General features: G+C 65.8%; 3 protein-coding genes across 5 annotated transcripts in view; 2 read left to right on the top strand and 1 right to left on the bottom strand.

Annotated features, from left to right (window-relative positions):
* LOC111152803 (galactosamine (N-acetyl)-6-sulfatase) overlaps positions 1-17,875 on the top strand; it is a 24,761-nt gene extending 6,886 nt beyond the window's left edge. For 2 of the 3 annotated variants that reach the window (XM_022511447.1, XM_022511449.1), the window contains exons 4-14: positions 136-238; positions 2,650-2,793; positions 3,767-3,833; positions 3,911-4,038; positions 4,357-4,496; positions 6,271-6,374; positions 9,311-9,447; positions 10,174-10,276; positions 13,433-13,554; positions 15,245-15,362; positions 17,109-17,875. In XM_022511447.1, the coding sequence (XP_022367155.1) occupies positions 136-238; positions 2,650-2,793; positions 3,767-3,833; positions 3,911-4,038; positions 4,357-4,496; positions 6,271-6,374; positions 9,311-9,447; positions 10,174-10,276; positions 13,433-13,554; positions 15,245-15,362; positions 17,109-17,195 (1,253 nt within the window). In that variant the 3' untranslated portion in view covers positions 17,196-17,875. Of the gene's footprint in view, positions 1-135; positions 239-2,649; positions 2,794-3,766; positions 3,834-3,910; positions 4,039-4,356; positions 4,497-6,270; positions 6,375-9,310; positions 9,448-10,173; positions 10,277-13,432; positions 13,555-13,709; positions 14,905-15,244; positions 15,363-17,108 lie in introns of those variants that run through there. The other variant, XM_022511448.1, reaches the window with a different exon arrangement.
* Positions 17,876-17,941: 66 nt separating this feature from the next.
* Positions 17,942-20,541, top strand: LOC111152805 (adenine phosphoribosyltransferase). Its single transcript, XM_022511450.1, has 5 exons — positions 17,942-18,418; positions 18,522-18,628; positions 19,544-19,677; positions 19,887-19,965; positions 20,166-20,541. The coding sequence occupies exons 1-5, from the start codon at positions 18,339-18,341 to the stop codon at positions 20,306-20,308; spliced, it is 543 nt and encodes a 180-aa protein (XP_022367158.1). The 5' UTR covers positions 17,942-18,338; the 3' UTR covers positions 20,309-20,541.
* A 438-nt stretch (positions 20,542-20,979) lies between these two features.
* LOC111152897 (chromatin licensing and DNA replication factor 1) lies at positions 20,980-25,291 on the bottom strand. The gene is made up of 10 exons (XM_022511621.1): positions 24,958-25,291; positions 24,328-24,495; positions 24,096-24,250; positions 23,490-23,687; positions 23,248-23,393; positions 23,009-23,109; positions 22,409-22,597; positions 22,028-22,168; positions 21,742-21,943; positions 20,980-21,317 (listed from the first exon to the last, which is right to left on the bottom strand). The coding sequence occupies exons 1-10, from the start codon at positions 25,186-25,188 to the stop codon at positions 21,154-21,156; spliced, it is 1,695 nt and encodes a 564-aa protein (XP_022367329.1). The 5' UTR covers positions 25,189-25,291; the 3' UTR covers positions 20,980-21,153.
* Positions 25,292-25,749: the final 458 nt, after the last annotated feature.

Here is a 25,749-nt window from a genome sequence, read left to right as displayed (position 1 = left end):
GGTAGGAAGCGGAGGGAGCCCGTGCCGGGCCGGTCGTGCCCCGAGGTAGGAAGCGGAGGGAGCCCGTGCCGGGCCGGTCGTGCCCCGAGGTAGGAAGCGGAGGGAGCCCGTGCCGGGCTGGTCGTGCTCTCGCAGCCTACACGCCGCAGGAGATCGTGGGTGGCATCCCGGCTGAGGAGCGCCTGCTGCCCGAGCTGCTGAAGGGGGCCGGCTACACCAACAAGATCGTGGGCAAGTGGTGAGTCCTGACGCTCCTGCGGGGCATGCGCAGCTGGTGGGTGAGTGCAGGGTGCTGTCTGGGGGGGGGACACGGAGCGGCAGCCGGGAGGCGGAGGACAGTCCCTTGGTGGGGGATCGTGAGGGCCCTGTGGTCATGACGGCAGAGGCCCCTGTGGTGTGCGTGTGTGCCGTTCCTGCCACTGGGAGCAGGTTCCATGGGGATCCCCAGGTGTGCAGCCCGTGAGACAGATGTGAAGGTCACAGGGTCTCTGCTCCCTCTCCCGAGCTGTGGGGCTCCTGGAAGAGAGCCAGTCCACCCTCCCCGGGGAGCCTTTCCGATGGCCAGCCGTCCGTGCCTGTCCTTCATGGCACCGTGGCCCCTCTGCCCTTAGTTCTTCTGCCATTTGCTGGCACTGCCTTCTCCAGGATGGGCGCCCGAGCACAGCACTGTGGTCACGGCAGTGGGAGAGCCATGGGAAGCAGGACACTGAGTGTCGAGAATCCTGGTGATCCAGGGGCTGCCCGACGAGTGCTTTCTCGCTCCTGAGTCTCGTCGGGAGCCATCCTGCCACGCGGTGCTTGGAGGAGGTGGTGGCAGAGCGCAGCTCTGGGGGTGCTTGTCACCAGCCCAGTCCTGGGCAGTGCCCAGAAAGCCCGGGGAGACTGCCAGGGCCATCTCTGTGGGGAGCCCATGGGAGGGACGGGCCCTGTGATGCCCAGCCTGGCAGCTGTGCCCTGGGTCCAGCAGGCTTCCGGGGCCGGCGCGGGGGGGCTGGGGTGGGGCGTCCCAGTCTCAGTGGGGTCTGTCACAGGGCTGTGGCCTGCACTGACCTTCTTCCTCCCAGCCCAGTGCCACGGAGTCAGACTTCCGTGGCTTGAGCGAGTCTGGGGGTGGGTGGAGGCTGGATTCACATGAGAGCCCATTCCAGCCGCCCTGGTCCCGGGGACTGTGGGGTCCCGAGGGACTGCAGCCCGCTCAGGCTCAGCGGCAGGCGGCGCTGGCCCCACTGCTGTTGGGAGCCGACGGCCTCGCAAAAGTAGCCCTTCCAGCGGCTGTGCGTGTCAGGTGGAGGCCGCCTGAGCTGGTGGGTATGTGCGTGCAGCCACGTTGGCCCAGCCAGCATGTCCCCCTCTGGGCCAGCGCTGGTGGGCGTGCAGAGACGTGACCATGCCAGAGCAGCGGCCCGGGCCGGCCTGAGACGCGGAGAGGGAGCACAGAGCACAGAGGGACGGTTAGGTTTCTGCAGCGAGTGGCCGCTGTAGCGCCCATGGCCCTGCCCCCAGCAGAGGGCCCTGCAGACACCAGAGCCGCACCGTGGCTACGCGGCAGTTGGGAGGCAGAGTGTTTGAGAACCAGCTGTGGGAGCCGAGGCCCCGAGAGACACACTGTCACCTTCTTAGACCCCGGCACTGGGCACCTCAGTTCTGGCCCCACGTGGCCTACCCACCCCCGCCCCACCGTGCCGTGCCACACCCGCCTTGTGTGTGACCACACACAAGTGACCAGTGCCTGGGCATCTGCACGGGCCTCCAGAACACCTCTGAGCAGGCAGCGGGGTCTCCTGGCCGCCTCCTCCAAGGCCTCCCCAGGGCAGCAGAGGAGGGAGACCCTGCTTTCCAGCTTGTGTGGCCGTGAGAGGCCCGTGGGAGCCCACTGGCCCCGTAGAGTTGCTGTGCTCCCCAAGAGCCCATGGGCGGAGTGGAAACCCCCGTGTGCCTGCACCGTGTGTTCTGAGGAGCAGACGGCTCTGGCTCAGGGACTGCTGGGTCCTCCCTCAGCTGCTTCTTGTTGGCAGAACTGACAAAGGGAGGGTCGTGATGCCCGCAGTCCGGAGAGCCTGGGCTGGGGAGCGGCTTGGCCCTGGTCACCCCACGGGCACACCCATCCCCGAGCTGGGCCCCGGGCACTGGGTTAGTGTGCAACCTTGGCAGGTCCTGGAGCGTCCCAGGCTGTGATGAGGCCAGGCTGGGATGGTCAGCTCCCCCAGGGCCGCGCAGCTGTCTTTTGGGGCATGATTATTCGTAACTGGGGGAAGAGGCTCTTGAAGACCTTACTGTGAGGGGCTGGCAACTACCTCACAATCCCAGAGAAGGCAGAACCTATAGAACCGTCCCCAGAAGTGGAAGAAGAAAGAAACCAGAGTACAGAGAGTTCTGGGTGGCTTCTGGCTGGTGTGAACTCACTGGGTGTCTTCCCTGAGCCCTCGCAGCACTCCGGAGGGATGCCTGAGTGCCCCTCTGTGCCCGGACACCCGCTGTGGCCAGGGCCGTGGGCTGTCGGCGTGGGTGGGCGGGGTCCTGGCGCCCACCTGGAGGAGGACGTCTTGGGGCACCTGGGGCTCAGCACACACAAGGCAAGGAGCTGTCCGTGCTCAGGACTTTGGGGTACCCTGAGCAGGGTCCCTAAAGCGTCCGGGTTCCCGTTTCTAGGCATCTGGGCCACAGGCCTCAGTTCCACCCCCTGAAGCGTGGATTCGACGAGTGGTTCGGGTCCCCCAACTGTCACTTTGGACCATATGACAACAGGGCCAGGCCCAACATCCCTGTGTACAGGGACTGGGAGATGGTCGGCAGGTAACGGTCCCTTCCCGCCCCACCCCGCACACCGAGGAGCTCAGCCCCGCCTTCTGATGCCGCTCTGGGGGCGGGTCAGCGGCTCTGGCACGGCCTCCTAGCGCTCGGCTTTGTCAGCCGACGGTTCTGCCGCGGTGAGGAGGACCACGGCCTAGGGCTGCTGTTCGAGCCGCCCACAGGGGACTTTAGCGTGGGAGAGGTTAGGACCCCCGAGGTGTGTCACACAGCACTGTGTTCCGCTCCCGAGGTTTGGTTCCTGAAGCCGTTGGGTGGCCCTGGGCTCCGGCTCCGAGGCCGTCCGCCTGCACCAGGCTGGCCTGTGGCTGTGTGCCAGGAGCCCACGGGGCTGCTCCCTTCCTCGGGAGCCCGCCTGGAGCTCTGCTGCCCTAGCCGGGTGGCTCCCCGGGCTCCGGTCTGGCCGCGGGCATGCCTTCACGGTCCCCGCCGTGTGTCCCCGCTCGTCGGCGCGGTTCTGTTTCCAGCTTCATCTGTCTTCACTTTCCTCCCTGCCCGCCTTTCGTGTTGCTTCACGTTTTTGGTGGAAGTTCTTGCATCAGGGCCAGAAAGCTGGGTTGGGCCCATGCGTTTCCAGGACAGCCTCATTGAGGGAGAACGCGCCCCGTTGGAAGCGGGGTTCGGGGGTCCTGGAGCGCCCATGGTGCCCCGCAGACACAGCCGGCTCAGAGTGCCTGTGCCCGTGAGCTGCTGCTGGCCCGGGGTGACCGCAGTGCCCCCTCTGCCAGCCTCCCTGTGTCCTCACACGTGGTTGCTCCCAGGTGGGGGCTGCCGTGGGGCCTCGTCCTGGACCGGCCCGGGGCCTCCGGAGCGGCGCACGCCTCTGGGTCGTTGACGTGCACGGGCGGCGTTTCCCTCCTCCTGTGAACGGGGCCGTACCCGCCTGGGACGTCAGGGAAGAGGAGGCTCACGTGGCTTCCGGGAGGCGGATTTTTGTCTGGGTCTGTGTCACTTTCAGATACTACGAGGAATTCCCCATCAATCTGAAGACCGGGGAAGCCAACCTGACGCAGGTGTACACGCAGGTGACCAGCGCGTGGGCTGGGCGGGCGCGCGGGGAGGCTGGCCTCCGGGCAGACGAGCAAGGCAGCGTCTCCCCCAGGAAGCGCTGGACTTCGTGCGGAGGCAGCACGCGGCTCGGCGCCCCTTCTTCCTGTACTGGGCCGTCGACGCCACCCACGCGCCCGTGTACGCATCTCGGCCCTTCCTGGGCACCAGCCGGCGAGGGCGGTGAGTCCTTGGTCCTAGAGACGTGGTCCCCCACCTGGAGAGTTCGGCTGAGCTTGATTGGCTCCAGAGATGGGGCACTCAGCCATTCGGTCTCAGTTACCCTCACGGGAAGGGATGGCAGCTCCCGTGCTTCCCCGAAGCTGCCGGCCGGCCCAGTCTGTGTGCAGGAGGGTTGCAGCAGTGTGGCATGTTCCGTCCCGTGTTAACTCTGGGAACTGGGCTTCTCCTCTCCCTCTCCTCTGAAGCCAGCCCCTCCGGTGTGCTGTCCATCCCCGAAGTCGTGACTTCTCTGCTCACTGACGCCCTTTCTCACCTTAGGTACGGGGACGCTGTCCGGGAGATCGACGACAGTGTTGGGAAAATCCTGAGCCTTCTCCGGAACCTGAGGATCGCAGAGGACACGTTCGTTTTCTTCACCTCCGACAATGGCGCTGCCCTCATTTCTGCTCCTAAACAAGGCCAGTGTTCCAAGCACCCTCGCCTCCCCAGATGGGGCTGCCCTTGGGACACTGGGATCTCTGAGGCTCTGTCAGGGCCACTCAGCCCTCCTAGGGGCCCCGTCCAATGGGGGAGATGCCCGCTACCTTCCCGAGGGCCCTCGTCCAGTGGGAAGACTGTCGCCCAGGAGACTTGCTGGGGCATCTCCAGACCTCCTGGGAAGTGGTGTCTTGGAGGGCAGGGACCCAGCCCCTACCCCAGAGTGCGGGCCTGGCTCAGCAAGGGAGCCGCTGCAGGGCCGTGACCCCCCCAGGGCTGCTCGGCAAATTCACGGACTGTTGCACCTTGGGGAGCAAGGGGTTCCACCTGGTGTCCTGTAAGCCTGTCTGTCCCCCCTCCCTGTCATGGTACCATATCTTTTTGTCCCATTTTCCTTTAAGGTATTGGGGCCTTAGCAGGGCCCTGAGTCACTCAGAGGGCTCTGGAAGAAAGGCCACGGGGAGCAGGAAACCCCAGAGGGACAGGCCTCGGCTGGGAGGTGCTAGGGGACCATGCAGTTGGGGCAGCCCCTCGGCTGGCATGGGTACAGATGGGGTCAGGTGAGAAGGAATCACGCTGGCACAGAGCAGCACTTTGGGGACTGGGCCCGGCTGGTCTGGGGCCCCAAGGGGCCATTCACGGCCCATGGAGGGACCTCGTCCTCACGCAGGCGCTCCCTGCACTGCTGTTGGTCCCAGAGGTGAGGGTGGGACCCTCTGCATCCCTCCCAGCAAAGACCCGGGGCCTGGCTGGACGCCGCTGTCCCTGCTGTGCCTCCCAGCTCTGCGCCGAGAGCCCCCGACGCGCAGGCCTTGCCGGGGCCGCCAGCGGTGTCCCATCTTCATGCCTGAAGTAGGGGCCGGTTCCCACGCACGCAATCCACATGCTAGGTTGTAAGAACGCAAGTTTGTGTGCTCGCCTCACCGTTTGCGACACAGAAATAGACAAGCAGTCGGGCCTCGTCAGTACATCTGAGCCCCGCAAAGCCCCAGGAGGAGCCACGTCCATCCTCGCTGTTCCTGCGATGCCCTTGCCTGGGCCTCCGTCTGCCCACGCTCGCTCACTTGTCGCCCGGACGCGCCCTTCCTTGCTTTCTCTCAGGGTCTGCCTGTGCTAACGCGGGGGGCCGGGGTGCGGGTCCTGCGTAGGAGCAAGAGCACCGCCTCTCCTGTTCCACCCGGGGGCCGGGCTCGAGGGAGCCACAGGCAGCAGGTGGTGGTGGCAGCGCCGCCGTTCGCCCTGGGCTCTGGGAGGGAGCCAGCCTGGCCAGGGCCGTCTGCCCTCCGGCGCTTCCCATGCGTGTGGTTCAGGAACCGAACCTGCCCCGTCCCCAGCCCCCTGCTGGGACCGAGGTGGGGGACACATTTTGATTAGACCCCCCACCCCCCACACAGGGGACACTCGAGGACAGGAACATGTAAGTCACACAGTCCTTGCAGGCAGCCGTGAACCCCACTGAGCTGCTCCCCAGGAGCCTGTGTCACAGCCCCGCCTAAGGGCAGTCGTCACAGTCTCCATTTCTGAGCACTCGCGCTGCCTTAGGGAAACAGTGTCACCGCCTGACCATGTCCAGGCATCTGGCCTTGACCTTGATGCCTAAACTCTGTGGCTGGTCCTTTCAGCAGTGTCACCCCGAGGACCCAGGAAGCTTGGGGGCAGGCTGTGACAGATCCTCCTGAAAGCAACAGGCCAGCAGGGTGGACGCCCTGGGGACTCGGGGTAGGCATCTGATGCACAACGACTCTGTCTCCCCAGGCGGTAGCAACGGCCCGTTTCTGTGTGGGAAGCAGACCACGTTTGAAGGTGGGATGCGGGAGCCTGCGATCGCGTGGTGGCCCGGGCGAGTCCCTGAGGGCCAGGTGAGTGACGCTGGCCGCTCATGGAGCTCAGACTGCCAGCTCCACACCAGGAGGCGGCTGGTGAAGGGCAGGTGGGGCGGGCACTGGGGCCTCAGGGGCGGTGTTAGCAACTGCCATCCGGTGACGAGGCTGCCTTGTCAGTGGACATGGCGGTCCTGAGTTCAGCTAAGTTAAGCAGGTTTCTTTTCTGCAGGACTTGTCAGAGCTCTAGTGTGCTAATGGACCTCACGAACACCCGGCAGGCACTGAGCTCCTAAAAGCTTGCTTGGCCACACAGTCTCCCTCCGGCCACTGGTTCCCTAGCAGCCTCCCAGACATTGGAGCCCTTTCCTGCCCCAGAGCTCCTTGCTCTGTCCCTCCCTCCACCAGGAACCCACACGCAGGGTCTTCTCTCACAGGGCAGCTCAGTTCAGACTCCTGAGGAATACAGGGTCTTAGGGCTCCCGTTTTGAAATACTCCTTTCACGGTCTCCGAACTGGTCTCTCTCCCCTTCCGACGCCCCCCAGGGAACACTGGTATTGGTGCGGCCCTCACAACAACACTGCAGGGGCATTGATTTCCCTGTGGTCTCTGTCACAAGTGCTGCGCTCCATGCCTTCCATGACACCCTTCTCCACTCAGGCCGGAGGTTGGGAGACCAGCTGGGCCTCCTGGGCCAGGCTCACAGCATCACAGGGCTGCTTCCTTCTGGAGGCTCCAGGGGAGGGTCCGTTTCCTCGTCTTTCCAGAGTCCTTGAGGTACCCACGGCCCCTCCCTCCGTCGTCCAGTCCAGTCGAATGTCACCTTGTCCCTCTGACTCTGGCCCCCCGGCCACTGCCCATGGCCAGGACCCCGCACCGACCCTCCTCTCTCTGACTCCGGCCCCGGGGCTGTTGCCCGTGGCCAGGACCCCGCGCCAACCCTCCTCCCTCTGACTCTGGCACCCCGGCCACTTCCAGGGACCCAGAATCAGCTCCCATCTTCAGGCCAGCTGCTTGGTAGCCTTGATTCCCTCTTTGCTATGTGAGGAACGTGCACGGGGTCTGGAAATGGGGACGTGGACCTCAGTGCGGGGGGCGTTACTCTGTCCCCATCACCATCGTCAGCATTCCCATGCCACGTGTTAGCAAACCGTGGCCCAAGGAGAGGAAGTCACTTGTCAGGACTGCTGGCAGTCCCATGGTGGAGCTGGGATCAGACACCGGGCGTGGGGCACGGAGCCCACCCTCCTGCCCAGGCTCCCCCACAGCTGCACCCTCTGGGACTGTCTCTAACCCTGACCCTGACCCTGACCCTGACCCTAACCCTAATCCTAACCCTAACCCGGGGCCGGCTCCAGCCTTTGGGATCCTCCGCCTCTGGCCCTCCTCTGCCTGGCTCCTCACCTCTCAGCCCTGCTCCCTGAGGCGAGAATCCAGGAACAGCCGGGCAGCCTTCCCCGCGCCGTGTCCCATGGCACACGCTGAAATTGAGCCTGACAAGTTGTGAGGCCTGTGCCCTGCAGCGACCACGGGAGAGTTTCATTTAACCACTGTGGTTTGCCCACCGTTTCCGGTACTCAGGCCCCCTCCTGCCTGGTGGAGGGACCGCTCCTGTGTGGGGTCTTGGCAGTGCCGGTGGCACCAGCAGGGACTCTGTGTCCCACAGCAGTCTGATGGTGTTCTTTCAAAGATGTGACGCATGTCGAGAGTGTTTGTCCTTCAGGAAGTTTCTGTGTGTGCCCCCGGCTGTTCTGTGCTGACAAGAAGGACAGTAGCTGTCCTGGCCTAACCCCACCATGCTACCCACATGGCAGTCTCCTCCCTCTTTATTTTTCTTGGCAGTTAAAGTACTGGGATTTCTTGATTTTTTTTCCTTTCTTTCTTCCTTTTTTTGTTGCAAAAAAAGCGGCAGGGGAGGAGCCGTGGCAATGAGGTAATGCCACTGGCCGCCTGCTCCTGCCTTCTGCAAACCCGCGCAGAAGGTTCGAATCAAACGCCAGCTTCCTGCTTCCCCAGGCTGGGCTGCTGAGCCCACAGTGCAGGCGGCTGTGGCCCGTGTGCTCCGTGTCCACACGGAGTTCCTCATGGCGGGGGCGTCTCACGTGATCCCAGGGCCGCCGTGAGGGGCCCCTGGGGACCGGGAAGAGCGGCTGGAGGTCCCAGCCAACAAGATGCCCACAGATGCCCGCCCCGCCAAGCTGAACAGCGGACTCTCCGGCCTCCCCACGCCGGCCCTCACCCCAGCTCCAGGCTGCTGACGCCAGGTGGTGGGGTGAACCCCGGGGTCTCCAGATGAGGCAGAGCCACGTCCAGGGAGCAGACGTGCGTCCGTGGAGACCAGCATGTGGCCCTCGGCCAAGAGTGCTCCTCTCCTCAGACCCGTCTCACTCGGTGCCTCGACTGAGACCATCCCGTTTGGGCCCGGGTCGTCCCCAGCCAGCTGCCCCTCTGTGCTGCTCTGGGCCTCGAGGGTCTCCTCTCCACCTGTGCTCTTACCTGACTTGGGAAGCTCACAGTGGCTCAGTGGTGACAGATGGGCTCAGAGAGGTCCGGCATCAGCAGGCTGGGCCCCACCTGTGTCTCCCTGCACCGTCTTCTTACCTCTGTCTCATTCGTAGTCACCACAGAAACGAGGACTCAGGAACTGGGGATGGGACAGTTTGAATCCCCGCTCAGCCCTAACCTCCCAAAGCCACTCTCCCAAGGAGGAGCTCGTCCCTCCCTTGCAGGGTCGTGAGGCCTGAGGGTTCGTGTGGTGGCCCACGTGCACTGACCTGACTCTCCAGAGCATGCGGGGCTCTGGGACAGCCTGGAGCGGGGTCAGACTGCAAAGGCAGGGCCCAGAGGAAGGGGCTGGGCCCAGGGCATGTGCACCCGCATGTGGACATCGGGCAGAGAAGGCCTCTGTGCCCGTGTGCCCCTGGCTGCCGTCCGGTCAGGGTGGGCTCGCCGAGTGCACCCGTCATCTTTCCAGGTGAGCCACCAGCTGGGCAGCATCATGGACCTGTTCACCACCAGCCTGTCCCTCGCGGGCCTGGCCCCGCCCAGCGACAGGGTGATCGACGGCCTGGACCTGCTCCCTGCCATGCTATGGGGCCAGCTGACAGACAGGTGCGTGCCCGCCGGGCGCCAGCCCCCCAACACCAGGGGACAGAGCCAGGCCTGGCTGACAAGGCCATTTCCTCCCCAGGCCGGCTCGGGGCAGGGGGAGGACCTGAGAAGCGAGAAGCGAGAGCACTGGCGCTCCGAGACCCTGCTCCCAGCACCCGGGGCATCGGGGCCCCAGGCCCAGCGCTGGGGGTGGAGGGAGTTCTGCCTGCGTGTCCGGCTGCCCGGACCCCTGGGGCCCGGCCTTGGCTTAGGCTTCACAGGTGCCGGACCTGCTTCTTCCCAGCTTGAGGCCAGGTGCTGTTGTGCTCAGACAGAGTCAGTTCCCCAGGCTGCTCGAGGGACGTGAATTGTGAAACGCTGTCTTGTGGCTGGGAAGGTGGCCACCCCCGCTGCAGGGCTGCTGAGGCCTGGGTCTGGGTGGTGGATGGTGTCAGGCGTTCTCAACTGTGCTTGTCTTTTCTGTCTTGGTCCCTGGACAAGAACTTGTTGACTCGGTGGGGAGGGAGTGCAGTGGTGGTGGTGGCTTAGCAGGCTCTCTGCCCCGAAATGAGGGCCAGAGCCTCTCTGCCTGCCGCCAGCTTCACGCCGGGGCCGAGGACCCAGGGGCCCGACCACCCACCACGGCCTGGTGGACCTGTTCCCCACTGTGCCCAGTGGGAGCCCAGCATGGTCGTTTCTGTGACAAGTTTCTCCTGCCTCCTGACCCTTTCCCTCCCTCCGCGACAGGCCAATATTCTATTACCGCGGCAACACGCTGATGGCGGCCACCCTCGGCCAGTACAAGGCCCACTTCTGGACCTGGACCAATTCTTGGGAGGAGTTCAGACAGGTGAGGGGGCTTGGGGTACCGTGAACTCTGCAGACCCACCACCCCGCTCTTAGGAGGACACCTCTGGACAGAGCAGGCCAGGACCAGAGGCCACTGTGGAAGACAGGTGGTCACAGGCCTCTCGTGCTCGCCACCTGACTCGTGGACCCCCAGACTCGCTGTGGCAGCGGTCCCCAACCTCTTCCAAACCACTCTCAGCACAGGGCATGGCAGAGTCCTGCCCCCTGGCCTACACGCTTAGCCCTGGACTCCCTCAGGCCCACTCAGCCCTCCTGCTCGCGTCCAGGGTCCCTGCCCTTGCTCTCCCTCCCACGGCTGAGCCTGCCCGCCCTTCAGGTACGATGTCAGCCATCCTCAGCACCTGGCCCCATGTCCTATCAGGCAGGGTGCCTGTGGTTTGCCCTTTAGGTGCTCAGAGGATAAGAGGTCGTAGGAGCCCCCAAAAACCCAGAGCTTGGCCGTGCGGGCTCGGGGGCAGCTGTGTGGCCTCACTGCTCCTTCCTGGGGCTTTCTGTGGCCCCACTGTGCCTGCCGAGATTCCAGGTGGCATGGGAGCAGGGTTCCGGGAGCCCCACCTCAGGCCTCCCCGTGGCTCCAGGGGCTCTTGGGCAGGGTCCGGGCAGCCCCAAATGAGACCCGTCCCAGCTTCCACCCTGGCCGGACCCCAGAAGAGCTGGGGGAGCCTCTTTCAGCAGGAGTGTTGGGAAAGTCCAGAAGGTTCTGCAGGTGGAGCCGTTGCCTGTGTGACCTGGGCAGACCGTGTTTGCGGTGGGACCCGGATCGGGAGAGGCCGCTCTGCTGCGTGGGTCCCGCCCTCCTCCGCCTGACACGTGGCTCCCACTCCCTCAGGGCTCTTTGCTCGGCACCCTTCTGAGTTCCCAGGAGGCAGAGCGCTGCTTCTCTTCTCCCCAGGGCAGTCCCTCCCTGGGAGGCAGCTGCCCGGGAGGGGAGTGGGCTCACCGTCGGCTGCTCTAATGGCTCTTACAGGAGGCTAACGTGCTAGGGCCAGCTTTGTTCAGAAGTCACGAGGCTGCCCGGCTGGGGCTGCTCAGCCTAAGGGCTCCCAGCCTAAGGGAGAGGCCCGGGGCTGTGTCCCTGCAGGGGCATGCGGGTCTGTGGTCCCTAGCTTGGGAGTCACCCGCGTGGACCCTGCTAGCTTCCCAGCTATACTCTTGTCCCTGGGGCCCGGCCACGTCCCAGGTCAGGCTTTTCCGTTCCCCAAGGGCTAGCTGAGGGGGGCGGGCCGAGGAGGAGGACGGACCAGCTTCCCTGTGGCAGCCCGTGGCACAGCAGGAGTGGGGTACACATGTGCATGTGGTCCTCTGCACTTGGGGGCCACTCCCAGACTTAGACTAAGTGCACGGCTCCAAGGGCCAGGGCCGCGGAGGGACGGGTGCACCCTGGGCTCCAAGGGAGAAGGGGCCATGTGGGCTGGCTGGGCTGTGATGTCCCAGGGGACAGCAGTCGTGAGGGAAACCCAGTGCTGGTTGGCGGGTTGTTGGTAAGTAGTGTACTTGGCTTGCATCCAGGTGAGGATTTGTGTTTTTCGTCTAGACTGGTAGCTGCCAGCTTTTTCGTGCTGGAGGCTGTGGGCTCTCCCGTAGTCAAATCCCAGTGTGTTCTCCAGCACTTCTACTCCCAGAAGGTCAAGGGGTCACCCACTTTGGAACCCACTTGGGCATGCATCACTGGCTGTCTCCGACTTCGAGTCTCCTTATTTTTCAGCCACTGGCTCAAGAGTCACAGCTCAGTGCGGATAAATGGAATTTCACGGGTTCCTAACCTCCCCGCTTCATTGAAAAGCAGAATGTTACCTGCTCCGCTGACCAGCTGTCCGTGACAGACGCAGGGGGTTGGACACGGGGTGTGGGGGGCCCGTCGACCGCACTGACCCTGCAGAAAGCCTTCCCTGGCTGCCAGTTCTGGGGTTCTCGAGCACCGGAGCACCCGTCTCTGTACAGCCGTCTCTCCAGACCCTCCCTTAGGCCGTGTCCCGTATTGGCTGAAGACTAGAGCTAAGCTGCTTGTGGGGCCCTGGGCTCACCAGGGTGTCAGGATTTCCTCGGGGTACAGCTGGCTTTTCCTATTCCCAAGTCGGGGTCCCACGGCCTGCGAGCCTTGGGGACACAGCTCTAGGCCGTGAGGGCAGTAGCTTCTGGAAGGGGCCCAGGGCCGTCCCAGCACCCGGACGGGGCTCGTGCCGCACGCTGACCTCAGAGACTGAAGCTGCCCCGCAGTGTACCCCCAAAGGAGCCCCGAGGGCAGAGGTGGCCTGGGAAGTTGCAGAACTGGGCCTGTCTGGGGGCCTGGGGCCATATACCTGAGCCTCGATACGCACGGTCTGCTCTCCTGTGTCCTCCGACGCGTCGGCCGTAGTCTGTTTCAGGCCCTGCTGTTCCCGGGCGTCTGGGCTGCCACTGTGGGCCTGTCTCTTCCCGGCTCCCGGGCGGCCTGCAGGGAGCGCTGAGCAGCACGCGCTGGGGTGGCTTTGCTCCAAAATTCAGTGACAGGCCCCCAGACGGGCTGGAACAATTTGTTTAAGTGGTAGCGCTTTTTTTCCTTTTTTTTTGAGATTTCATTTTTTACCCAGTCTCTATACTTAACGTGGGGCTCAGACAACTCTGAGATCAAGAGTTACACGCGTCACCGAGTCACCCAGGTGCTCCTAAAATATTTTAAAGAGATTTATCTCCCGGGGCACCTGGGGGGCTCAGCTGATAAGTGTCTGCCTTCGGCTCAGGTCAGCATCCCAGAGTCCTGGGATCGAGTCCTGCATCAGCCGGAAGTCTGCTTCTCCCTCTGCCCCTCATGTCACTCATGTTCTTTCTCTCTTTCTCTCTCTCTCAAATAAATAAGTAAAATCTTAAAAAAAAAAAAAAAAAAATCACTTCCCTGCCCCAAGAAGGGGCTGCCGGCGGGATTCAAAACACAGGCACGATGGCTCAGTGGCTCCGGGGCCAGGGCATGGGAGAGACACCATCCTACAGGAGGCTGGCCCTCCGTCGTGCTCAGCCCTGGGACACTCTCGTGGCACATCTAGGGATGCAGCAGGTGGGAGTGAGACGGGCTGGCTTGCCTCGGGGAGCTCGAGGCCCCTGCCTTCTGGGCTCCTGGGGCACACACAGCCCTCACTGCCCTCCCGGCCTCCCGTTTCAGGGCATCGATTTCTGCCCCGGGCAGAACGTCTCAGGAGTCACCACCCACACGCAGGAGGACCACACGGAGCTGCCCCTGATCTTCCACCTGGGACGAGACCCCGGGGAAAGGTTCCCCCTAAGGTGAGCCAGCCCCGAGCAAAGGCGCCAGCTTGCTGGTGGGCTGGGCACTGCCAAGTAGAGGCACGTCCTGAGCTCTTGGGAGACGGGCGGCGGCGGGTGGGGTGGTTCTCCTGCCCCCGCAGGTGGTCCAGGCCTGTCCTCCGTGTCTTCCTCAGCAAACTGGCATGCGTGGCCGGCCTCCTCAGGTGTTCCCATCTGCCTGGTCTCTGTCCCTCCACCACGGGTCCATGTGACACAGTTACGTGACCCCCGCCCTGAACAGCCTCTGCGTGTGGGGAGGACGAGCCCCTCCGTACCCGGCGGGCAGCACCAGCGTGAAAGATCCACCCCGGGGCTCCTCCCAGCAAGGCTCTGGGGCGGGGCCTTGTGGTGCCAACCGGGACGCTTGAGACACTTCCAGGCCCTTTGCTCAGCTTAGATCCCGGGGACTGTGGGAAGGAGACAGACGGGGCCCCACGCCTGCCCACACTAGAACCTCACACGTGGCCTTACTGGCAGCGGGGACTTCGTGGGGACAGTGAAGGCAAGGTCGGGGGGAGGTCATCCTGGATCAGGGTGGTCCTGCCTCCGGAGAGTAGCCCTGGGAGACAGAAGAAGGGACACACACGGGGGGAGAGGCCACATGAAATCGGAGGCAGAGATGAAGGGACACGCACCTCCCGAGGGTGTGTGTTCCTGCCTGGATCTCGGCCTGCAGTCTCCAGACCTGGGAGGGAAGAGACCCTGGGGGCCTAAACCCCAGTCTGTGGCCGCATGTCTCCAAGGCTCCAGGACACTTCCTGCTGGGAGCTGGGAGGCCCTCGCGGGTATCAGCAGCCACAAGTGTGGAGCCCAGGGCCATGTGCGCGTGGGGCTGGGGATCAGGCTAAACCAGGGGGAGGCTGGGAGGAAGCAGTCCGAGCCCCTCTCCTGTCCCTGGAAGTAACTTCAGAGCCAACACCCAGCGGGGCCATGGGAGCCGATGGCAGGGCCTGATTCCGGAGGAGCCACAAGGCCGCACCTCTGCCCATGAGGCCTCCCACAGTCTGACTTCCCCCAGCATCACCCAGAAGTCACATATGTCCCCAGCACACTTGTGCCCGTACTTCAGAGGACGAGAGCCAGGCAGACCTTGCTGCTGAGATGAACGACCGTAGCTTAAGCCAGTCCTTCCCAGTGCATTTGGCCAGAGAAGGGGAAAGACTTGACAGGGTCTTGAGGCCTGCTCTGAAAAGCTTGCAGGCCGTGTGTGCGGTGAGCGCGGCCTGCAGGATGGAGTGGAGGGCTTGAGGTTCGGGGCAACCTGGGACTGCCACGGTTACAGACCCAGAGACTGGGGAGTAGGGCGGGACCCCTGCTCCTGCCACACAGATCTGGGCGGGAGGGACTGGGAAAGTGGGAAGGCCCCAGGTCTGCTCGGGGGCGCCCATGGTCCTATTGGTGCCCTCAGTGGTGCTGGCCGGGGCTCAGGCCCCGAACGCTGAGTCAGGGGTCATGGCCGCTGTGCCTGCGGCCTCGTCTGTAGGACAGTTCCTGAGGTGCATGCCAGCCCTTGGGCACAGAAGGACAGCGGTAGGGGCCACCGGCTGGTGGCTCCACTGGGGTGGTGGACCCCTCGCTCCCCAGGCCCCTACCCCCGCTGCTTGGGTGGCCTGTCCCGCTGGCCGGCCTGGGTCTCACTCCCTCAGTGACCTGGTCCTCTTGCCTCTAGCTTTGCCAGCCCTGAGTACCTGCATGCCCTTCGTGGGGTCACCCTGGCCGTCCGGCAGCACCAGGAGACCTTGGTCCCTGGACAGCCCCAGCTCAACGTGTGCAACCGGGCCGTCATGGTGAGTGCTTGATGTGCCGCAGGCCGCCAGTGCTGGGAGGGTGTCCCGGGAGCCGTGGAACGTCTGTGCAGCCCACACCCTCACCCCCTTCTCGACTGGGAGCTGTCTGGGATCGCCGAGACTTCTGGCAGCGGAGGCGACTGCTGGGCAGTGTGGCAGGACGCCGGTAGACGGCGGGCCTCCAGAGGCTGCCAGGGCTGCGGGCTGGACCCCTTCCCCTCCTGCTGCTCTGCGCAGACCCTGCAGGGGTGGCCAGGAGTCGCTTGGCCTAAGTCACTCCCACATGGGGTGTGGACACAGTGGACTGATGGCCTGAAGGTCCTGTCCCTGGAACTGAGGGTGTCTGGCTTCCTGCTCCGGACATGGGTGATTCAGGTGTCCCAGTATCCGAAGCTTTGGCTTCAAAGCCCACCAAGCACCGTCAGGACGGCGTGGCCCAGCTTCCCGGCCTGACGGCCCCTCTCCCTGAGCCGCGCATCCTGCAGCCCCGCACGGTGGTTCAGAGAGCAGCCGGACACCGTTGACGCTGCCGTGTGGAGTCTGGTCTGCTCCGAGGGGCCAGGGCAGCGTGGGGGGAGCGCACCAGGAGCAGATCAGCCGCGTGTTCCGGGCGCTGAGCGTGATCCTAGGGCGGGCAGGGCTGCCTCGGTAGCCAGGGCCAGGGTGGGGTGGCCTGTCGCTGCTGTCCACGCCTGCAGCTTCGTGTCCTGAAGCTCCCCACAGGACGACGTTCAGAGCAGAAGCCCCCAGGGCTGCCTCCCTCCCTCCGTGGGGTGGTCTGCCTTCTGAACGCACAGAGTAGAGCAGGAAGGTACCCGTCTCAGGACCACCAAGGTGCCTGGGGTCCCAGGAGTCTGAGAGCCCCACGTGCCCACTCCAAGCTCCATCTTTAATTCACTGGGAAGGCGAGCTGTCCCCACCCCCAGCATGCCCTCTGTCAAGCAGTGCATGTGGTGCCCGTGTCCCTTCCCACTATGTGATGTAGCGGGGGACGGCGTGGAGGGAACTGGCCGGGGCATGACCGCAGCCACCTGACCCCTGGACCCGTCCCCCCAACCCCGCAAGTGATCTGAAGGCAGCCCAGAGCAGTGTGGACCGGCCTCCAGTCGTGTGCTGGCTCCCCCCACCCTCAGTCCGGCTGGCTGGGCAGAGTCTGTTCTGCACACACCCTGTGCTTTGCTCTGTGTCCGAGGTCGAGAGCAGCTTCCTTCTCCAAAGCCTGGCCGGTCCCCTCTCCCCTCTTGGGCAGCCACAAGCCAGGTGATGCCATCCAGGGCAGGAGAGACCTTCAACGCGGTTCTCATTGCCCTCAATAATCTGATTCAGGAACAGCCTGTGAGGCCCGCTCTGGGGGGAATGCCTCCAGAGTGACTTGGAGTCTCCCTTCCAAGGCCAGAGACCCCCGTGGGCAGTGGGAGGCCATGGCGAAGCAGGGAGGGCCCTGCCTCCAGACCAGGAGAATACGGCTGTACGGAGGCGTGTGGACGCTGGGCCGAGGGGCTGTCCGTGCTCCACGGGAACAGGCCAGCTCTCCCCGCAGCTGACCATCAGAGAGCTCTTTGTGGATGATCTTGAGCAGGCTGTGAGGGTCCTCCCGGGTCAGCCCTTGCTGAAGTGTGGCTTTGGGCCGCAGCTGCTCACACCCTGAGGCCAAAGGAGGAGATGGGGCCGGGCGGGACTCTGGCCACTATGGAGCCCAGATGTGCTTAGAGTAACTTGCTGTTCTCTCTCAATTCTCACTGCCAGAACTGGGCGCCTCCGGGCTGTGAAAAGTTAGGGAAGTGCTTGACGCCCCCGGAGTCCGTCCCAGAGAAGTGCTCCTGGCCCCACTAGTGCCTGCGGCCAGGAGGACTCTGGCCTCAGGGCTCCCTGCTGGACAAACCCTGAGCCCCGGCTGCCCTCGGGCCGTGCCCACACCGGACAGACCTCATCTGCAGCCAGCAGCGGGACCTGCTGGCTCCATGTGCCGGAGACCCAGCCCTGGCATCCCTCAGCCCTCCTGGTCGGGCTGACCCTGCTTCGAGGACCCACAGCCTCACAGCCCGAGAGCCGGATGCTGCCCTCCGACCTCCTTCTGCCGGCCTCCTCCAGGGCCCTGCCTCCATCCCGGGATCCAGAGGACAGGGCTGCGACCTGAGTCTCACCGTCACAGTTGGCCTCGCCAGTCCTGTGTTGGCCCCTTGGCCCCTGCGCCCCACTGAGTGGGATTGTGAAGGCGGAAGGGGATCCTGACAACCCACCAAGGAAGGCCTCCCTGGTCCAGTGGGGACCTTGACCTTCCCCCTTCCTTAGGGATCCTGACCCCAGGACCCTGTGGCGAGTCGGTGCCTCTCAGCTGCCCTGCCAGCCTTCCTCCCCGGGGCGGGGCTCCTAGTGTTGCCTGGCGCGGGGAGCCTGGGGGAACCTGAGCGAGCCGGTGTAGACGCCAACCGTACTGCGCCGCTGTAAGACTTGGGAAATAACGAAGAGGAGTTTTAGAATAAAGGAGCGGGCACTTGGGGGTTCTTTTTTAAGAGCTACGTTTTTGCAGAAGCCGGCCAGAGGGGAGCGGTGTGCCCGGGTGGAATTCGCTGCGTCCCGCCCAGCGGCGGCCGAGCCACCGCCCACCTCCGCGGACGGGGCGGTGCTCTCGGGTGGCCCGGGCCCTTCCTCCTCCCGGACTCTCGCGGGGCCGGCCCCGCCCCTCGGCACTTCCCCGGGAGCCCGGCCGGCCCTTCGCGGACGCCGCGGTCGCCCTCCGGCCGCGCAGCCACCGCAGATGCGGACGCGTTTGTTCAGGGTGCAAAACCGCAAGCGCGCCGGAACAACCTTGGCACCTAAGATTCGGAGAAATACGGTAGTCCCGGCGAGCGGCGGGGAGCCAGCCCCACGGTGCGGCCCCGCCCACTGGCGCCCAGCGCAGGCGCAGAGCCGCCGGCCCCGCCCCCTCGCCGCCGAGCCTCGCTCCCCCGCTCGCTGACACGCGCCGACTGCTCGATGGCGGACCCCGAGCTGCAGCTGGTGGCGCGGCGCGTCCGCAGCTTCCCGGACTTCCCCGTCCCGGGGGTGCTGTTCAGGTGTGGGCGGGGCGGCCGCGGGGGCGCGCGGCGCGGGGGGGCGCGGGGGGCCGCGGGGCCCACGCCCGACGCCCTGCCTCACCCGCCCGCTCGCGCGCGCCAGGGACATCTCGCCGCTCCTGAAGGACCCCGCCGCCTTCCGCGCGTGCATCAGCCTCCTGACGCGCCACCTGAGACAGACGCACGGCGGCGACATCGACTACGTCGTGGGCAAGTGAACCCGGGACGCCCCGCCGGCCCTGCCGCGCCCTGGGGTGTCCGGGGCCGCAGGGTCTGCGCCAGGAGGCCGTGAGCGCGGAGGGGCTGGGGGGCGGCCCCCGGGGGACACACTGGACGCCGCACCGGTGTTTGGGTGGGTGGTAGGGACGGACCCGCTGCGCCGCACGCGGCGGCCGGAGGGTGGGTCCGGCCTCGAGTGGCCCGGCAGACGGTAGCGGCCCCGCCCGCGCCGCAAGTTCCTGGCCTCCAGCTCCGGACACGTGGGGCCCCGCCGCCCGGTTGCGCAGGGAGTGTCTGACCAGAGTCCACGGGCCAAGCACGCTGGTGTTCTCCCCTGGAGTGCCCTGAGCCCTGGGCCGCGCCCTTTCCCCGCGGCACCCTGGCAGGTCTGGTCCCTGTGCGAGTCCCCTCGCCCGGGGCTCCCGGGGCTCCCAAGGCTCCCCGAGACCAGAGCTTTCCACTTGGCTGAGTCCCCCCGGCCAGGGCAGTCCGCCCCACTGCACTGCTGGAAGGCGTGGGGACCCCGCTCTGCCCGCTGCAGGCAGAAGCTGCTTTTAAGGATGACGAAAGGCGCCTGAGTCCCTGTCATAGTCCCTGCCAGCCCCGCTAGACCGGCAGCAGCGCTGAGCAGGGAAGTCAGGTCACTTCCCTGAGGCACAGCTGCACGTGCGTGCCGTGCCGGGCACGCCGGGTCCTTGACCCCACCTCCCAGGGTCCCTGTGCGCGGCAGGGGCCGCGTCAGCGTTGTCGAGAGTGTGACGTCCTTGGTCTTCCAGCTGCGGCCGACAGAGCCAGGAGCCTTTTGTCTTTGCAAAGGCTCCGTGTCACCTTCCAGCACTGGCTCACGGGGACCTCAGGCTGCTGTACCACACAGCTGCCCCTTGACACCCCAGCTCTCGCCAACAGGCCTGGACTCCCGAGGCTTTCTGTTCGGCCCATCCCTGGCCCAGGAGCTTGGCTTGGGCTGCGTGCTCATCCGAAAACGAGGGAAGCTGCCCGGCCCCACTGTGTCTGCCTCATACACCCTGGAGTACGGCAAGGTGAATGGGCTGGGCACCGCCGCCCACCCCGAAGAGTCGTGGGGTCGAGGGGCACTGCCGTGGTTGGTGCTCAGCCTCTGTCTGAGACGCCAGGCTCGCCAAGAGACTGCTGGGTGGGTTGAAACCGGGGCCCAGGCTGTCGCATCCTGTCAGCATCCCCTCCCAGGCCATTTCCGGACACAGGCGGACCGTGTGCTTCCCATTTGCAGGCGGAGCTGGAAATCCAGAGAGATGCCTTGGAGCCGGGGCAGAAGGTGGTGGTCGTGGACGATCTGCTGGCCACTGGCGGTGAGGGTCTTCCCCCCCACCCACCCCACCGAAGGAGGGCCGGGGGGGGCGGGGGCTCCGCTTCGAGGGCTGGAAGAATGTGCCTCACAGCATGTGAGCAGCAGACCAGGCAGCGCTGTCCAGCTTACAGTGAGCTGCGGGACCCCGCACGGGCCACTGGGAGCCTCGTCACCCTACCAACCCCCTCTCCCCCCGCCCAGGAACCATGCGGGCAGCCTGTGAGCTGCTGGGCCAGCTGCAGGCCGAGGTGCTGGAGTGTGTGAGCCTGGTGGAGCTGACGTCCCTGAAGGGCAGGGAGAAGCTGGCGCCGGTGCCCTTCTTCTCCCTCCTGCAGTTCGAGTGACGCCGCCGCGGCCGCCAGGGGGCGCCAGCCATCTGCCTGGACTTTTTTTTTTTTTTTTTTTAACGGTTTTGTGCATGCAGTTGCCTTTCCGAAGTGCCTAGGCCGTGGTCGCGGTCCTTCCTGCGGGCTCTGGAGCTGGAGGTGCCAAGGCCTGGAGCCGGCAGTTCAGGCGGGGGCCCAGCCCCCACAGGTGCACTTAACAAAGACAGACGTGAATAAACTGCTTTGTTAGAGTGGCTGCTCTCGGTCCGGGTGCTGGGGTGCGGCCGTGGGGCGACGTGCAGGATCCCACCTGGCCGGCCGCCCGGGCCTCCTGTGGCCCAGAGCAGGCAGGAGACCAGGGCTGCCCGAACTGCTGCCCAGTCATGGCTCCAAAAGGTCACGCTCCTGGGCAGCTCACAACTTTGTCTTCAGGTTCTAGATGGTGGAACTGCCCATCCGTGTTGCTGGGGCTGGTTCCTTCAGGGGGCTCCAGGCTTTCCCAGCTTCTAGAGCCTCAGGGCCGACCCTCCATCTTGAGCCAGCAGCTTGCTGCCCTCCTACAAGGGCCCAGGGGGTCACCGAGCCCACTGGGCCATCCAGGATTCCCACGTGGATGTCCTGGGGACATTCTGCCCACCGCCTGCCCTCCTGCCTCACTTCCCTACACCCCAAACACTGCAGAGACCAAGTCCCCAACAAAAACCAGTTTAATGACAAAAATGCTGCCCCAGGGGAGGCCTACTGCCCACGCTGGCCAGGGAGCCTGGTGGGGGGTGCAGAGGAGGGAAAGTGCATCTTGTTCCTAAAGAGAGTAAAAGACACAGCGGGCAAGGGCAGGGACCGGAAGTCCGTGGCTGCGAGGTTCACAGCACCGCCTCCGCCCGGGCAAGGCAGGCCAGCCGTGTGAGGACACCTGCCAGGTCTGCAGCCTTGTCCAGCTTGATGTAGGTGTCCGCACGGACACGGTGCAGACTGAGCCAGTCGGGCAGCAGCTCAGAGAGGAGTTGCACGTGCTTCTCCATCTCCCCTGCAGAAGGAGGGGTGCATGAGGCGGGGGCCCAGGCCCCGTCAGCAGGCCTGCCTGAAGGCCAACCCTGCCCCTCTCCCCCTGCCTGCCTGTCCATGCCTCCGAGAAGCAGAGTGAACACCGAAAGATGGGGAACAGCTTTGCCAAGGAGCTGACCCTCCCACTAAGCCCCACACAGGTCCCAGTCCCCAGGGGCGAGCTACCCTGGAGCTTGGAGGGAGCCAAGGGTCCCATGGGCCGTGGGGCCACCTGAGGGGCTGCAGGGCACAGTCGGGTTGCGAAGGCAGAAGCTCGAGAGCTGACCTCCAAGGCACTGTGCCCGCCCAGCACACACCACAGACGCTCCACACGCATGTGGAGCAGCCGATCCCCGGTGCCCACCCTCAGCCGGGAGTCGGGGACACAGGGAGGGCCCCGCACACACCAGGGCTCAGGGCCACGGGGTAGCTGCCCAGCAGCCTGCTGCAGGCCACGTCCATGGGCAGCGCCGGCTTGCGCTCGGACACGAAGATGCTGCGCAGTACGCGGGCGAGCTCGGGCAGCCGCTCGAGCCGCTGCAGCCGCTGCTCCTGCTCCGGCCGCCGGGTCATCTGTGCCAGCTGCTTCCGTGCCTCCTTGCACCGGATCTGCGGCGGGCCCAGGCCACAGTCAGTGGGAAGCCAGGCCCGTGCTGTCCCCGGCTCTGCCCCACCGGGACCCCCAGCACTCACCCTCTCTAGCAGGTCCTGGGACACCCCCTTCAGGGCCGCAGGCGGGTTAGCTGGTGGTGTGGCCGGTGGGTCGGAGCCGGGGGACCCAGGGCTGCTGGGCTTGGCGGTACGCTGGGCCAGGTCACTCAGGGCCTTTTCCATCTAGGGCAGGTCAGAGGGAGGAATGAGGAGGAGCCTCCCCTGCCGAGGGGGGGCACAGTCTGTCCAGCCCAGCAGGGCTGAACCTGCTGCCCCAGGACAGAGCCGGCCAGCCTGCGCACTGCGTGGGATGGACAGCCCATCCCACCGCCCCGAGGCATGTGGCCCAGGACAGAGCCTACCTATCAGATGCCCGCGTGGAGACGGGGCCGCCCCGCCCTGTCATCCCAGACTCAGTCTCACCCTGGGCGACAGGAGGCCGCGGGCACGGGCCAACACCTCCTGGGCGGTGGCCGGCTTCTCCACGGTGGGCGGCTGGGGCAGCTCAGCCGGCTCGATGTCAGGCACGCTGTCCACATTGAACCGGGGGTGCCAACGTGTGAGCTGGTCCTCAGGCACCACCACGGGAGGGTTCAGGGAGGCCAGGAAGGCCTGTGTGTGAAGGGGACAGGGAGTGTGGGCTGATCCCGGGCACATCCGTGTTGGGGCAGGCAAGGCTGTGGGGCTCCTGTCCCGGCTGGACTACCTGCACCCGAGCTCCAGCTGCTCAGCCGGGCAAGGACAGGACACCGCAGCCGACAGCCCCCACTGAGCCCGTCGTGAACCTCCAGGGGCCTGGGGCTGCCATGCAGAGCTCCTCCCCCTCAGCCGGGGGACAGAACCGGGACCCTCGCCCACCCCACATCCACCCTGCAGGAGGCAGCCATGGGAGGGGTCCAGAGAACTCGAAAGGTCAGCCTCTCAAGAAGGCCTGTTTCCTGCAGGCAGGACCGAGCTGTTACAGGAGGGGACGGGGTGCAGGGCGGGCTAGGGACAGGCCTCCCACATGGGCCGGGTACTCACACTGTGGTGCTCGAGGACACGCTTCACCAGGTTCTGGCTGAAGAGCCGCCGGCGCTGCAGGAGCTTCGAGGCCGTGAGCTGGGGCGCTGAGCTGCCGGCCTCTGCGGGCAGAGTTCAGGGCTGAGGCCCCGGGTCTTGGACGAGGCCAAGGGCCCAACGCCTCACACCCACGCTCCAAACCGTGTCACTGGCAGGGAGACAAGCTCAGAGCTGCGTGAACTCAGCCACGGCTCACTCACCGTGGTCCAGCAGCGGCTCAATGGTAAGCTGGTAATCGGACCTCTTGACGCCGTCCTTGAAGGTGGGGATGTTGCGCTCCTGGCGGAAGCGGTAGGAAGTTGGATACACGGCTCTGATCTGGCCCACGTTGCGCTCTTCAAAGCACCTATGAGACAAGGTACTGGGCTCAGAGAGCTCCAGGCAGGGCACAGGGCGGTCTCCACAGGCAGGGGGAGGCCCCTGCCCGCTGTGGGCCACTCACTTGTGCATCATGTCCTGAACGCCCTGCTTGACTTTGGCAAACGTCACGGTCTCGGAGCGGTTGTACAACAAGCCCACGATGGCGTCCATGCTGCGGAACATCTCCGCCAGCACCTGGTACTTGTAGGGCAGCACGAGGCCTGGTGGCCCCGGCTGGGCCAGGGCGTGGAAGCGCTGGTAGGCAGGTGCCTTCTCTCCACTGCCATGGAGGAAGCCAGGCTCAGGGAAAGCACCAGACCCACACCCCTCCAACACAAATAGCAGGCAGGCAACGTGGCCCTGGAGACCCCAGGGCCGGGGAAGTCCCAAGCCACCCCCAACCCTGGTTCCCTCATCTCTAAGAGGCACACTATGACCACAGGGAGCAAAGGAGGACAGACAGGGCTACAGGACACGTACACCCCATAGCAGCGAGCCTTTGAAAGCATCCGAAATTCACAAGGGCCCTCACGGCAAGAGCTGGCACGTCTCACAGATGGAGGTCCGGGTGCGGAGCTAGCCAGTGGCAGACCTGGGATCTGAGAGCCCCATCCCTGCCTCTGCCCAGCCCTGTCCTCCTACCAGCCTAGCCTTTCTTTTGGGGCCTGAACGCCCACCCAGGACTCACCATGGCCCTGCTGGGTGCCCCTGGTCCTCCAGCACGCTGGGCTCGCCAGCATCCTTCCTCTGGGCACTTGCCCTCAGCTCCTGGGCCCGGGTCCCTAGCTCCCGTGCCCGCTGTAGGCACGACTTCAGCTCAGAGAATGTGACTTTTGAGGAGGTCTGTGGACACAAGACGCCATGAGCTGGCCAGTCACACCCACATCACTTGATCTCCCCCACCCTGGGTCCAGACTCACTTTCTTCTCCGGGGTGGCCAGGCAGGGCTGGAGACCTGCTGAGAGAGAGGCCTGCTCTGGGGAGCCAGGGACAGCCAGGACAGCCGGGGCAGTGGCATCAGCTGGGGCACTGGTGTCAGCCGGGACAGCGAGGGCAGCTGGGGCAGGTGGGGCAGTGGGACCCGAGACCTGGCGGGCAAGACGCAGAAGGTGAATGAGGAATCAGACTCGGTGGTGAAAGACTGATTCCTCTCTCCCTCGCTTAGCTACAAAGGGGGCACAAGGCCCAGTTTTCGCTGGAGTCAAACCAGAGGAGCCAGCAGTGGCCTGTCTGGGCTTCTTGCTCCTCCCGGGCTTGACCCCTCGCCCAGCCTGCGCTGGACATCTACCAGCCCACGGAGCCCAGGCCCTCCTCCGGCCCCTCCAGCAGCTCCGTCCAGCACCTCCGCGCCCTCCTGCGGAGCTCTGCGCCCGGTTCTCGCGGCGCCCACCGCACACCTGCCCCCGCCGTCTGCGGGCACCGGGCCCCAGGCCTTCTCCAGTGTCCTGCAGCGGTTCGGGGCCGGTTCTCCGCACCGTGCACCGTGGGCAGCCCGCCCCCCGGTCCGCGCCCCCCGCCCGCGCCCCAGCCCCGGCCTGTCTCCCGCTCACCGCGTCGGCCGGCAGCCGCAGTCTCCGGCGCGCGGGCGGCGCGGGGTGGTCGCGCGCGGGCTCTGCGGGCGGGCGGGCGCGCTTGCGGCTGCTGCCCGGGGTGCGGGCCGGGGCGCCTGCCGCGGGCTTGGCGGGGCTCGGGGTGCGCCAGGCCTGCTTGACCCGCGGAGGCACGGCGCGGAGCCCGGGGCGGCGGCGCGCGAAGAAGTCGGTGAGGCGGGGCTGTGCCATGGCGGGAGCGGGGACAGGGACCGGGCTCCGGGCGGGACGCGGAGCGAGCGGGGACCCCGAGGCACGGAAGTGGTGCCGCGCGCGGAGCCGATTTTCCCGCCGCGCCTGCCCCCGCCCCCCGCGGGTGGAACCACCGGCGGGGGAGCCGGGGATGGCCGAGAAATGGGCCCGTCCTGGCGCATGCGCACTGACGCTCTCGCGGCTGCGCCGACGCGCGCATGCGCCGAAGCGCGGCCCCACCTCCGCCTCCGTCCTCCCGACTTCCGGCTGGGGAAGAACTAGGCCTGGGGAGACCGCGGGGCCGGGGCGGTTTAGGCGAAGAGAGCGATGGCTCGCCGCTTCTCTTGAGGTTGACAGCAGTCACCGTGGAGTGACGCTGGCCCTCTCGGCGGCTGCCAGACCCTGGGTGCGGGTTCTGTGTCAGCGACGCTGTTGTACCGGGAAGAGGGTTGGGGGGAGGGGGTGTTAGTGCGGGAGGGGCCGCTGCCGCCGGGGTCCTGCTGCCGTCGGGGGTCCTGCTGCCGCCGGGGACAGCGCCGCCGCCGGGGTCCTGCTGCCAGG

The sequence above is a fragment of the Enhydra lutris genome, unplaced genomic scaffold (genome assembly GCF_002288905.1).
Source record: "Enhydra lutris kenyoni isolate GAN:26980312 unplaced genomic scaffold, ASM228890v2 scaffoldscaffold30, whole genome shotgun sequence".
NCBI lineage: Eukaryota > Metazoa > Chordata > Mammalia > Carnivora > Mustelidae > Enhydra > Enhydra lutris.
This window is presented reverse-complemented; position numbering and strand designations above follow the sequence as displayed.

Bases quoted from the DNA above. Each gene is read 5' to 3' on its own strand.
- LOC111152805 (XM_022511450.1), top strand. From the start codon at position 18,339: ATGGCGGACCCCGAGCTGCAGCTGGTGGCGCGGCGCGTCCGCAGCTTC. The intron at 18,629-19,543 runs GCAAGTGAACCC...TCTCGCCAACAG, and splicing joins CGACATCGACTACGTCGTGG to GCCTGGACTCCCGAGGCTTT. The intron at 19,678-19,886 runs GTGAATGGGCTG...TCCCATTTGCAG, and splicing joins ACACCCTGGAGTACGGCAAG to GCGGAGCTGGAAATCCAGAG.
- LOC111152897 (XM_022511621.1), bottom strand. From the start codon at position 25,188: ATGGCACAGCCCCGCCTCACCGACTTCTTCGCGCGCCGCCGCCCCGGG. The intron at 22,598-23,008 runs GTGAGTACCCGG...CTTCACACACAG, and splicing joins GTGTCCTCGAGCACCACAGT to GCCTTCCTGGCCTCCCTGAA. The intron at 21,944-22,027 runs GTGAGTGCTGGG...GGCCCGCCGCAG, and splicing joins CCCAGGACCTGCTAGAGAGG to ATCCGGTGCAAGGAGGCACG.